This window comes from Gossypium raimondii, chromosome 2, assembly GCF_025698545.1.
Source record: "Gossypium raimondii isolate GPD5lz chromosome 2, ASM2569854v1, whole genome shotgun sequence".
Lineage (NCBI taxonomy): Eukaryota > Viridiplantae > Streptophyta > Magnoliopsida > Malvales > Malvaceae > Gossypium > Gossypium raimondii.
Genome location: NC_068566.1, coordinates 45,836,763 through 45,850,737, shown reverse-complemented (window position 1 = coordinate 45,850,737; position 13,975 = coordinate 45,836,763). Strand labels below are relative to the sequence as shown.

General features: G+C 32.0%; 2 protein-coding genes across 16 annotated transcripts; one reads left to right on the top strand and one right to left on the bottom strand.

Moving 5' to 3' along the window:
* Positions 1–2,768: 2,768 nt before the first annotated feature.
* Positions 2,769–7,962, bottom strand: LOC105789159 (uncharacterized). 9 transcript variants are annotated; one of them, XR_008193773.1, is made up of 11 exons: positions 7,775–7,962; positions 7,029–7,180; positions 6,729–6,816; positions 4,998–5,553; positions 4,830–4,883; positions 4,508–4,605; positions 4,278–4,403; positions 4,108–4,197; positions 3,890–4,008; positions 3,204–3,323; positions 2,769–3,091 (listed from the first exon to the last, which is right to left on the bottom strand). XR_008193773.1 is itself a non-coding variant. In XM_052627649.1 (10 exons), exons 1-9 carry the CDS (start codon positions 7,832–7,834, stop codon positions 3,892–3,894), a joined length of 1,341 nt encoding a protein of 446 aa, XP_052483609.1. In that variant the 5' UTR covers positions 7,835–7,962; the 3' UTR covers positions 2,769–3,323; positions 3,890–3,891. The 9 variants fall into 9 exon arrangements, 4 of the variants coding, with proteins under 4 accessions (XP_052483609.1, XP_012471871.1, XP_052483610.1 ...); XR_008193774.1 differs by having other exon boundaries at positions 2,769–3,085; XR_008193772.1 differs by having other exon boundaries at positions 3,230–3,323.
* A 1,763-nt stretch (positions 7,963–9,725) lies between these two features.
* On the top strand, positions 9,726–13,033 carry LOC105789157 (uncharacterized). Of its 7 annotated transcripts, none has more exons than XM_052627645.1 (4): positions 9,726–9,982; positions 10,804–11,106; positions 11,257–11,300; positions 12,710–13,033. In XM_052627645.1, the coding sequence occupies exons 1-3, from the start codon at positions 9,745–9,747 to the stop codon at positions 11,262–11,264; spliced, it is 549 nt and encodes a 182-aa protein (XP_052483605.1). In that variant the 5' UTR covers positions 9,726–9,744; the 3' UTR covers positions 11,265–11,300; positions 12,710–13,033. The 7 variants fall into 7 exon arrangements, with proteins under 7 accessions (XP_052483605.1, XP_052483603.1, XP_052483604.1 ...); XM_052627643.1 differs by having other exon boundaries at positions 11,219–11,300; XM_052627644.1 differs by having other exon boundaries at positions 11,192–11,300.
* Positions 13,034–13,975: the final 942 nt, after the last annotated feature.

The following is a 13,975-nucleotide window of genomic DNA, read 5'->3' as shown; positions in this document are numbered from 1 at the left end:
ATTTTATAATATCTTAGTGGGCTATAGTCATACATGATTTGAGCCATACATTTAGGAGCACATGCTTTATCTATTTCCTTTGACTCTTTGAGCACCTTATAATATAAAGTTGACTTCTTATTCAAGACTTAAAAGAAGAAAAATACTATATTCAATAAATTTTTTTTAGTGTTGTTAAAATTATTTTGGGTTATTTACGATGAACTCCATCTGGTGTGGGATAATAATTGGGCTAATATTATGGTTGAAATAGATTGTGCACAAGCTATGAAAGTCATCTTACACAGGTCTTATGGACAATTGTACATGGACATAATTTCGAGAATTCAGGAACTTTATAGAAGGCACTAGAGGGTAATCATTAAGAAGATTTCAATTGATGTCAATGTAACCGCACACTTGTTGGCTGGGAAGATGAAAGCGTTTCCTTATGCTCTGATAGTTTTCCAGGAACCTCTGGAAGTGATTGCTGATCAATTACGATTTGATAGTAGGTTTATGCATGATGATATTGAAATAATGCTATAATTATTTTGAGACTTTATTTACCAAAAAAAAAATGTCACACAAACCAATTTAATTGTGCTACCAATTGAACTTGATTCTCAAATACGAAAGTACATAGGCTAAATTTCAAATTTATGAAGAATAAGGGATTTATAACATGTTTAAGAAAAATAGCTTAAAAATATTTATAACAAGAGAAATACTGAAAACTACTAGCATTAACATTAGCTATTGACACGATCCCATATTATAGATAAAAAATTCCATGATTGGCTTAATGGTTAAAGGTTGTTCATCCTATAACCGACCCGGATTCGAATCTTCGGGGTAAGCCTTTATTTGGACAACTCCCTTTGAACATAATGTATGCGTGTGTGATATGAATATGTTCTTACCATTAATACGTGTATACTAACCTTTTAATTCTACATGAAAAAACGTCGAAACTCTATAATAACAAGTAACTATATTCTATTATTTATACATGTTGTTGTGAATTTATACTCACTTTTTATAATTTTATTTTTGCATATAGAGTAACTTTTTACAATTTTTTTAATTCTTCTATAATTCTGAACTTTAGAATTTTTTTTGGAACTTATTATTATTTTTAGAATTTTAAGTAAAGTGACATTTTGTACATATTTTTATTTACTTGTTATTGTCATATCATTACTTTTAACATAAATCTAGTAATGAGTGGATTAAGATTTACAAACCTATAAAAATGAAGTGATTAAATTCACTAAGGATTGGATTAAGATATACAAAGCTATAAAAATACATTGACTAAATCTACTAAAGAAAAAGTAATGAATAATTACAAAGAATATTACAAATTTTGAAAAGAAAAAAGGGACAATATGTGAAAGTGGGGCTGTCTTGTTTGGATTTGGAAAGAAATTAGTGCAACTTTACATGGGTTGATTGAAACTTGGAGTGACACAAGTGGTGTTCATTTAGTGCCCACTTGATCTTTTTGGCAGTTTGTGTCCCATTTTTTTTCTTTTATTAACATTTAAAAAATTAAAAATTTTAAAAGATAAATAATAAAAATTAAATTTAAACGGAAAGAAGTGAGGGCAAAGATGGATGCATTTAGCATCTATAAAGGTGATAATAATTTTCAAAATTATTTATCTATGGTGGAACGGAATAAGTGGTGGAATAAAATGTGCTAATTTTACAATAATGGTGGATTTAACAACAATTACCTCATCTCACTTCGTCGCTATTTCTAGTTTTGACATTGTTGACAAAAGCTAAGGACTTAGATTTTATAATGTCGAGTTTTGAGACCCACTATCTATAATTATAATATGTAAGTTTCCTTTTGACCATTTACATATATCTTATGCGAGTTTTGTCCGATTCTTTATTATGCATTATCTTAATTGATTATACATTATAATTGATAGTTATATCAGTAAAACTTTTTAAAATAAATCATAATGTAATAAAAAATTCATTTTTATTTATATTAATAAAATTTAGATTCTCGAATTCCTTACGGCTCAAACTGATTGATTGTGTCCAAATAAAACAAGAAACATAGACAAGCATGGAGTTGGAATCCACGAGTGAATGGGAAGACCAAAAGAAAAGTGAAATATGGGCGCACATGATTAGCAAATGCAATCTTTCAAACCAACAATATATTTTAAAGCTGAAAGTTATGGGTTTTCTATTTACCCACTTTCTCTTTTTTGACATAAATCTACTATAATATTCTGAGGCATAGACCTACTTGTTATTAATAGATCGGTAAGAGTACTATTTCGATGAATAACTCTTCTACAGAGTCCATTAATATTAGCATTCATTAGTTTTCTCCGATCGATCTCAACTCGGAAAGAAGAATCGTTAATGTACATAAAACCATCCATTCTAGTTCTATATTTGTTCGAATAAAATGCTTAGCCAATTTCATGTGTCTCAACTCGTGAGGCCTTCTTCTTCTAATTGATAAGGATTCACAAATCTAGATCAATGTATTTTTAGATTTCTTAAAACGAAAATTGAAGTGATAATGTATCATAATTTCATCATCATATATTAATAAAATTCAAGTTCAAGAATCAAATTGAAAAAAAAGTTGTCAAATTTTAAGATTGCAATGGACAAAAAATTTAGAGACCAAGATGGTAAAGTTGTCAGTTTTAAGGACTAAATGTTATTTTAGCTCTTTTGATATTGGTATGTATCCGTTTTATTTTTAATAAAATATTATATTATTTGTACATGTAAATATAACTCAATAATACACGTAAAAATATATTTATATAATAATTAAAAAATTGTTCAAAATATCTAAATTATTTACAAAGCATAAACTATTTGATAATTGATACCTAAAAGGTATTTAATGACACACCGTGAATCTCGGCCAAGTTGTTTTATGTTTCGTAGCTCGGCCAAGATTGTTGACCAAGTTACGAAGGTTGTCGCCGTTTGGCAGTTCTAGGCTTTAACCGCCTTAACCTATGAAGTTAAATTCAACAAACCAAATGACTTGATGTAGGCCTCTCTCCATGCACATCTAAAGGGAACAAGTTAAATCATGGTTGACCTCCTGTACCTGTAACTACACAACTTGCTATCTTATTATGGAGTCCATATGCGGGTTTGATGTGATTTTGAGTATTATCCAAGTGGGATTAATATGATTTAAAGTATAACCCACACGTTTAACATACATGAGACAAGTGTTGAAAGATGGAACCTGGGTATGATGATCATACAATGTCAAGTGCAACAATTCCTTTGAGCAAAGGATCCCTTTGATTACAAATAGGACGAGTTCCACGTTCTGTTTTCTGGACAAGGTGGTTAAGTGAGCTGGTCACATATAATAACAGGTATATACATACACAAACATATTGTGTGCGTATATATACGTGTATATATAAGCTATAGAACATATTGGGTGTATATAGCTATAGAACTTCCTTTCCATCTATGCATCCACCCTTTACATTGTAATTAGAGTAAACTATCTAAACAATAATCAAACAAAATTCTTTTAAGTAGAATGCCTTCAACTTCTAGCTTTGCAATGGCACCCAACAGATCTAAATAGAAACACAGAAAAAAAAAATAAAAAATAAGAAGAAGAAGAAAACAGTTCTTTGGGATTTTGCAGATAAATGAACACTATAATCTTTGTTTATGGTGCAACTGCTGTGAGAATATATGATAATCTCTTTTAGTCCCGACTATGAAATAGGCCCCATTGCTTTTTTGGGGGCTACTAGAACACAGCTGGTCTAGTCCCTAAGAAGCCGACCCTGGCAAAATGTAAAGGAGTAATATTCCAGGAAAATTACACTCATTCAAGTTTACATTATATTTTCTGGGGTTCAAAATAATGGATTTCACATACAGTTACGACGCCGGTGCATACTCTTGGATTGCTGTTACCAGTTTGTTTCGGTCATCCTCTGTTTTTGTTCTAATTAAGAAGGTACGGGCCACTACCTCTTGGTTATCGCCACCTTCATCCTACAAAATACAAGACATGCCACTCAAATACTCGAAATAAGGTCTACTCAAATACTCGAAACAAGGTCAAATTCTGCAAGGAAGGTTAAACCATATTACCGAGGTATGAAATATTGCAACAAGGGAATTCTTTTGTGCGCTTGTTTTGATCCCAGGATATAGCAATGCATTTAGTAACAACTTTCCCACCTGCAACCAATAGTTTGTTATAGTCTTATAGAATTGAACTTGTCTTTTTGTAACTGATAAATGTGTATAAAGGAACATACCTCATTTCGAACAACGATTGTTGGCTTGGAATCTTTCGAACCCTTGCTGATACCCTCTTTGCATTTTATGGAAAGTTGCCCAGTGCCTTTATCTTTCCATGAATCTTTATCTTCTGGATCAGTTGACTGGCATGACACAAGAGGGAAGGTCAGAACCAAAAACACCATGTCACAAGTCAAGAGTAGACAGAAAAATCACTACTGAGCACAAGCTTGTTCAGAAGATACACCTTGACATAAAGCTTGCATTTGACTTCATGAACAACAACAATACCCTTCTCTTCCGACTTCTTCACTGATGGACTGCTTGGCCGTGGCAACTCATTTTCTGACAATCCAACGTGACACTTATTAATATGCACATATTGAGACAGTAACGAAATTAAAAGTTGAGGTGGAGACACAAAGGGTTAACCTATTGAGTTAAAACTAATAAAACGAAGTAACCTAGAAAAGAAAAAATTACATGACAAGGCTTAATTTAATGAAGGAATGCACTTAAGCAATATCTCCAGTAAATAAGGAAAAGAAGATTAAGTTTGATTGTCCCACCATCATCTGCATCATCTGCTGCATTGTTGTCCACAGAAACTGAGCTCTGAGTTCCTGAAATAACAAAATAGGATGTAAAATACGTAGTTGTCTTAAAATCTTCAAGCTACTACTGTTGAGTTTTAATTCTAGTATAATCCTTGTAGCAAAAAGCAATGAAACACCTACCAAACAAGAAAGGGCTCTGACTATTAGAGAATGCTCCAGTGCTCCAAGGAGATGCAAAGCCTGAAGTCATATTAGATGAAGTAAAGCTATTTGTTGTACTGGAGGAAGTAAAATTTGCGGTTGAAAGGCCAAATGAAAAGCTTGAGTTTGAACCAGCTGCCATTGAGCTTGTTGTCAGACCAACTGGAGTGAAGCTTGTAGTTGAACTAGCCGAGGTAAAGCTAGTAGTTGTACCCAATGGAGGAAATTTTTTAGTCATATCAGCTGGAGTCGAGCGTGTAGTTGTAGTGTTCAGAGAAAACATCCCAGCTGTGGTGCCTGGAGAAAAGCTCATGGTTGTAGTGCCTGGAGAAAAACTCAGAGTTGTAGAGCCTGGAATAAGGCTTGTAGTTGTGCTGGTTGGAGTGAATCCAATTTTCCCTTGAAAAAACTTATTCTCAGTATTTTTGGTTTCAGGAACATTTTTGCTTTCATTTTTATGGGATTCAGCAGCAGACAAACTGTCACCATTAGCCGCATTCGCTTTGAGCCAATTGACAACATCACTGAACTTGTCCTGCAAACAAGGAAATGGAGTACCTCTCAAGTTAGCAAACAAAAGCAATAATGCCTTAAATATATGAGGTCTATTCTTGCATACTAATTTAAACATTAGTGGAAGTCACAGATGCTCAGATGAGGGTTATCTGTGATATAAGCCAAAGAGAACTTCAAAATAGATGCACAGTCTACCTAAAGTTGTCAACAAAACTGCTAGTGGAAAGATATAAATCTTTCCGATTTTTTTCCTCTAAAGGTGCATGGCATGAGCAAGTAACACCCAATTGCAAACACAACTAAATACTGGTATATAAAATGATAAGTGCGTAATTTCTAAATTATTTGTGATATTTCTCGCCTTGAATTATGCTACTTATGTTCTTAATTATATTTATATGTTGTTTGTTTGATTAGGGAATAACTACAGAAAAAAGAGCTTAAAGTTCATTTTTGACAAGTTTTTGAGGTTTGGACTTTTAACCCAGTGCAGTTTCAGTATTTTGGCCTTCAGCTAACTTCAGCTACAAATCTCCGTTTTGGGCCCATAACATACTGATTCGGAGGGAATTGAAAGATCTATCTGAAGTGATTTCACGGCTAAAGCCCAAAAACGTCAGAAAGATGTCCAAAAATGGCCAGAAAGTTTGACGCGAAAATTGTCAAGAAACCTAAAAAGTTTCTGCTCAATTTAATTAAGGGCACTTTTTGATTTTCTCCATTAAGTTATTTTTGCCTTATAAATAGACATCATTAGGTTAAGACTTGGGGAGACTTAGACCTTGGTGATCTTAGTTTTATTTTGTTTTCTTTAAACCAAAAAAACTTGTCAAAAATAAACTTCAAGCTCCTTTTTCTCCAATTATTTCCTGAATCAATAATAAACAAAATATAAATATAAATAATATAATTAAGAACATAAATACAATAATTAGAGGCAAGAAATATCACAAATAATTTAGAAATTACGCGCTTATCATAAAACAAGCACAGCAGCTAGCTTTAGTTTTATTCATATAAAGAAATAATGTGAAGAAACAAAAGTAACAAGAAGAGACAAAACAAAATCCTTTTAAAGTCAGAGCTCAAAGAATCTAACAGTACAGCCATAGAATTAGCAATCAAATGTATTCACTTAAGACTGTAAAAACATGACCATATTTCTCAAGTGGATGACAAACCATCAGAAATTACCATAATGTGTGAGGCATGACTTAGGTAATCACTAACACCATCTTGCCAAAGCTCATCAGGGTGATTCTTCAGTTGTGATTGCACCCAACTGCTAACATAAAATGTTGTTATGGACAATAAATAAAGTCTTTAAGTTCACTAAGGTCCAGAGACAAAGAAGCAAGAAGCTTGGCTATACTAGGGACTGACAAGAACATTAAATACATCAAACATGTTTTATAAGTAGCAAAAGATCAAATCATTTAGTCTTAAACAAGCATATATAGCATAAGCAAGTTGTAGAAACATCACAGACAGGACCTTGCAAATTGGATGTTGAGAGCTTTCACATGCCGCCGAGACAACTCAGCTCGCTGTGGGTCTAATGCTGGTGTTGCATTCGGCTGCTGTTGAGATGGTTCTGCCCTTTGAGGATCAAAAGGATATCCTGCCATTATTCTTTTGTTGCGGAACTGCAGACCACGATTGATGAATTCAACAACGTGATTGATACATCGAAACATCAAACGATAAAAATTGACTATTAGGTACAAAATAGTCATAATTACCCCTCCCCCTTCCTTTCAACAATGCAAGCACACTCTAATCTTTTGAAATTAGTTTGCTCTAGTCATTAACAAGTTTGTTCTCTCGGTTTTTCAAAACATTAACAATGATAGCCATGATCAAACACTTTTATCTTCCATCAATTCCAAGTCCATTCTTCAAAACCCAATAAACCCACATCAGATATTCAAAAAAGAAAACCTTCGATCTTCCTAAGACACTTGTCAGCTAACAGAAACTTAAAAAAACGCAAAAGATTCGAATTTTAACAGTCTTTTCCATTAATTCAAAGCTCATTAACTTCCTTATTTACAAGTCAATTAAACCCACAAAAACTTACTAACAAATCACTAAAGAAATGTCCTCTTTCTTTACTTTAGCATTTAGAAACAAAAAATAAATAAATTAGGTTTATGCTATCAATTTGAGGGAATGAAACTATGAAGCAACACCATTTAAAAAAAATTAACTAAAAATATGTAAAATTTCAGAAAACTCACAGCAGAATCATTGGCATCGGCAGCCGAGCTCGATAAGGCAAATCTTTTCGTACCGTTCATGGTGAGATTGAGCGGTTCAATTGAGGTTTAAGGGAAAAAAAGGGATTTTTAGGGTTCAAAACGGAAATTAATTTTTTGGGGGGGATGGCTTTTGTTTCAGGCTAAAAGGAAGTGGAGAGGGACTTTCAATAATTTTTTTGGGTTTAATTATGGGAAACTTTTGAAATTGAGAAAGGGTTGATTATAACCGTCCGATCAAGTGGGGAAAATAGACTTTTAATTGACACCGTTAGATTGGTTTTCCAAAGCTGTCGTCCGCCACGTGTTTGTTTTACTTCCATGATTGGGCCCACCATCATACGCTTAGGCCTGAATTATGTCAGAATATGCATGTGGTCCACTTTCGTACATAAATTTTAATGTAAAAAGAACGTCGTCGTTTCTCTTGGAGAACAACTGCCGCTAAATAAGGGCCCGGCCGGGTCGAATTTAGGTACTATCTATGCATAATACTAATATCATACATAATTATTTAAATCTAATTCGACTCGCCTGTTTTTATTTTTAAAAATATAATTTTTATTTTAAATTTTAAACATAAACAATATGTTTTTAATATTTATATTATAATATAGTTAATTTAATTTAATTTAATATTATATAAATTAGATAATATATAAAAGAAAATTTATTAAATTATAAACTTGAAAAGAGTTGGGCTTGAACTTTAAATTATATTTTAAGTGGGTCTAGTTTTTTGTCGAAGCCCATTTTCTAAGTTTAATATCTGTTTGCTCAAACTTTCTTAAATTTTGAACTGACTTTTAAACTTAAACAGATAGCTCGACTCTTAAATCGACTTGAACGGGCTTAATATATTTTCACTGGTTTAATGCACCTCATTTTGTGTACTTTTAAGTGATTTAATGTGATTGTCTTTCATTATCTAAGATACGCAATCAAAATACTTCATCTCATTCTATAGTAGAGAATGCAATTTATTTATTGTTGAGAAAGAGTAATAAAGCATTAAAGGCTCTTTAAATGTGAATGTGGTGCGTTTAACTTTTATTTTATCTCATGCTATAATATCGTTATAGTACCTAATTTTATTATCATTGTTATTATTACATTAACTACGAATAAATGCACCGTCAATATTGTGACGGGCAAAAATTCAACCAGCAGAGTCCCAGAGTACAATTATTGAGGATGATGTCTCTGCTTTTTAGGGTGGGTTTGGATGGGCGATTGAATGCGGTACGGTACGTTTAGTTTATTTTTTATCTCACGCTATAGCATCTAATTTCACAGCTACCGTTGTTTTTACACTAACCGCAGGTAAACGCACTGCCTATACAAACTCACCTTAGTAGATAGCAATAAAAAACAGTGAAACCCTTTTCTAAGTGAAGGGACTGTCCTGAAATTAGTAAATATTTTTCTTCATAATGGGGGGGCCATTGTCGTAACTGGCACTGTTACTTATGGAGTAAAGGCATCTAACTTTTTCAGATTTCCACCCCCACATAAAATATTGTAACAAAAATAAATGCGTATATCTTTAATGAACGTTTAAGACCTATTCCCAACCCATCTATATTAGGTTAATGATTATGAATGCAATAGTCTTTTAGGAGTTTAAATTGGGTTAATTTCATTAAATGTAATCAGTATAATATTAATATTATTGTCGATTCATCTATACTTAATCGTATAAATAATTTGAACTTAAGTTAAAAAATTATCCTAATTTTTAATGATGTTAGTTTAAAACTCGTTAGATATAAATTATTCATGTAGTAAGTATAAACATATTTAAAGTTTAATCCATGTGTCATAAATATATACGGTCCAAATTTTAAAACGTTTTATTTAGTTATCGAAGTATCAATATTCAATATCATATCGAAAAGGTTTTTGTTGGCCTACCTATACATTAATAGCATGTTTGGTTGGGGGGAATAGGGATGCATTCCCCCTATTCCCTGGGCCCACCACCAAACAGACGTTTGGTTGGGTGTAATCGTATTACGCCCTATTCCCTTCCCTCTCTATTACTGATACTGGCCGTAATAGCCACTCTGAGTTTGAAGCGGGTAATAGGGAATCCCCATCAATTCCCAATTTTATTTTCCATTTTCTGCCCTCATCCTCTCCCAACGTTTCCTAATTTTTTTCTCTTCCAGATTTCTACTTCTTCTTTTGGTACGGTACGCTTCTTTTCTTCTCACATTTCTTTTCTTTTCTCCATTTTCTTTTCTCCAGATTTCTGCTTCTTCTTCTAAATTTTTTCCCTGTTTTTCTTCCCTTTTCTTTTCTGTAAAATCAATTTTGATTTTGATTTTGATTTTGATTTTGTTTTGCTTTTCTCTTCTCTGCCAGGAGCTGAGCCAAAACAAAATAAAGCACCTTTTGCATGAGTTAAAACAAGGAATAAATACCCCATTTTTCCTCCCCTGTCCTGTCCATTAATTAGAAATTTGGGGGTCTTTTTATTAGAACTTAGAAATATAAGATCTTGGGGTATAGTTGGAATCAGGATCATGGATTTGGAATTCTTGCAATCTATGGATATTCAGATTCTTGTTGGTGTAGCTGTAGCTGCTTTAGCCATTGTTGTTGGTGCTGTTTATTTGTTTGCCTTTTCGTCCTGAATTTCTCTTTCAAAAACTTCTTTTAAATGGTTTTTTTAATTAATAAAAAAAACTATTTTGTTATTTTATTTTGCTTACTCTACTTTGCATGCCTGTTTCTCTTTCTTGGGTTATAAGTTCAATTTTGAATGCAGGGTTCTAATAGGATTTGGGGTTGGTGAAACTGGGTTTTTTTTATCCGATCATATGTATATTTGATTGATATTTAATCCTCTTGTCCTGAATTGGGGAACCTTGCAACTTATTTTTTAATTTGAGTTTAAATTCCATTGTTATTATCAGTTTTGCAGTTTAAGGGTCTTTAATTGTGTTTTTTTATTTGGTGATTTTGTTATATTCTTTTAACTATGGATTTGAAAATTGGTGAGGAAGATAATGGTATCAAGGCACCAAAGAAACAAGATGGATTAGAAGGAGGTGGAAATTCAAAGATGAAGGGCAATGGAAGCATTAGTGGCAAAGACATGATATTTAGAGCTGATCAAATTGATTTAAAAAGCTTAGACATGCAGCTGGAGAAGCACCTGAGCCGAGTTTGGTCTAGGAACATTGAGAAACAAAGGCCAGCTGAGGAATGGGAGATTGATTTGGCTAAGTTGGATTTAAGGAATGTTATAGCTCATGGCACCTATGGGACTGTTTATCGTGCCACTTATGATAATGAAGATGTTGCAGGTAAATTTTCAGATTCCATATAAATATATATACTTGTATTATCTATGTTAGTTCTTAAGCTTTGTAACTTGTTTGCTTGATGCAGCTTTAAAAATTATGCTTTGAGTTACAGTTAAAAATTATGACTCTCTTCTATGGCTTGGCTGCTAGGAACCTGAGCCAGATGAGGAAGTAGAAAATGAAGCAGATGAAAGGTTTAGCTTCTTTTACCTTTTTTGTATTGTATTTACATCTCCATTTCATTGCCCTTATTTTTATATTTAATCGCCCTTATCTTGAATATTGTCTTTTTATATATATATTTGATGGTTTGAAATTATTTATATCAAATGGTGTTAAGAAGTTTTTAATTACTTGGAAATTTGATGGGCATGATCTGCTTGAATAATTTTTCTTGAAGTACCCATGTCCAGCACTTGTGTCCGACATGTAGATATGGATTTATTACCTCTAAAGATCCTCCGAATACATGGGAAACCTTAGAAAGGCTTAACCATATCGGATACATACCTGTATCCAACACTCACACCCAAGTCCGAGTAACATAGGTATGAAACATGACAGTTGGATTAAGCGGATATATATTCATGTATGTGCTACATCAGCACCATACTGACTTTATAGCTCAATTCACATGTTTTCTGTTGCCTTAGACCTTGTCATGCTGCTTCTAGCAACAAAGTGCAACTTTATTATCTATGTTTAGATAATTATACATAGAATGTATAAGTTTAGATTATTATACATAGAATGTCCTAATAAAGATATCAAGAATTTCACACTACACTTTATGCACAAATATGAGTGTTGGTTATCTAATTGAGCATTGAAATGCATAGCTATTTATGGTCACTTGCACTTGTTTTCCCCTCCATTTGAGGTTTGCATTTTCTTTGAGACCATAATGTAGTTAGAAGCAATAAAAAAACAATCACTGTCTTTTACTGCAACTTCTGTAATCCTTTGGTTGAAACTCATGAACTATTCAGAGATGTGAAACTGTCAAGTTGTATACGGTTAGAATTTGATGCATGTCTGTGTGTGTATGTATTGTTTGATTGTATAATTTGGAAAGAGTGAAAATGTAGCTATGCCATGTTCTATATTCTTCTTATTTCAGGGGCTATAGATTTAAGCAATTAATTGAACTTAATTTTAAAGCACAAGTTGCAAACATAACTGGTAGGCATGTCGTGCAATCCTGGTAGCCAAAGCCTGGTGGGTTGTGTCTCAATTGATTTGTCTTTATTGAGAAAACAAATGAAAATTTATTTCATGAGAATATTAATATATGATTTGAGAGATGTACTGCTAGGTTTGATATATTAATCTGAAACTACAAATTTCGGGATAAGAAAATCCATAAATTTGAATGTGTTCTGTTTTGATGTTGTCAATATTTCTATCAGAAGCAAATGTTCTGTCATCCAGCTTTAATTCTAGTTTATTCTTGTGCTTTTCCTTTGCTACATGGAACTTAAGTAGGTTACAATAATTTTTAATAGGTACATTGTGAAGTAATAGCCACAAATTTAACTTGCTGGGACCTTTCCTATTTGATTTCTTATGAGCTACTAACTCATTCAACTTCTTTCTACATTAGGCTGTTGTTGAGTTCATGGCTGATCTCGTTGCCAAGAGGGATACCAAGGCAACACCACCAAAGAAGGAGAAAGGTTTTTGGTTCAGGATTTGCTCGATTTGTTGGCCGTTCCGGACCGCAAATACGGACGACAAGATGTGTGTGTGTGTGTTTTTTTATGCCAGTTCCATTACTTTGTAAATTATTTGTGAGATTGGTGAGCTTTTCTGCAAAGTTCAAAATCCTGCTTGCAAGTGTTTTCAGATTCAAGAGAAGTGAAAAACCTACAATTGTAAATCTTTTGGCATCTATTCTATAGCTTCCAAATTCTACTTTTAGTATAAATTTTACTTCTAAATGCATCTGTTCTATGTATTGCTGTTGTACAAAAGAACTGACCGAGGCATGAAAAAACATGTGAATAGTTGGAATAGAATTTAGCCACCAAGAACAGATATACATAAAAAAAAGGGGAATAAATTCTTTTTAAAGAATTTATATTTAATAATAATTATTTTAAATTATATAAGTTAAATTATTTATATGTTAATTTATCTTATATATCATTTACTATTATTTTATTTATAATATTTTAATTGTATACTATAAATTATTAGCATTTTAATCGTATACTATAAATTCTTCATTCCTATATTTATCTTTATGCTATTAATTAGTCACGAAATATTAATTATACACGAGAGTTCGTTAATTTTTGCTTGGTAAATACCCATTCAAACTTTAGATTAAATTATATATTTTATTAAATTATATTTAATAATAATTTTTCAAATTATATTTTATAGTATTATATATTATGATTTGAGTAAATTCATATAAGAATATTGATTATTAAGAATTTTATTAAATTATATATTTTAATTATAATATATTTAATAATAATTATGTTTAAATATGATTAAATTATTTATTATTGATATTAATAATCTTATTAAAATTTAAATAACAATAACAATAATCATTTACCAAAACAAATTTATGCTAAGGGTATTCTAGTCATTTTAGTTTTTTCCATTATGCTATTACACCTCTATTCCATTCAACCAAACACAAGAATACTATTACGCTTTTATTCCATTACATTCAACCAAACAATTGATTTACTATTACACCTCTATTTCATTACACCTCTATTCCATTACGTCTCTATTCCAATACAGCGAACCAAACGTGCTGTAAATGTTAGTATAATATGAAATTTAGTATATTTAAAATACGTAGATCAAATTTTAAATACATATATACTAATCGTATTAGACAATTAAT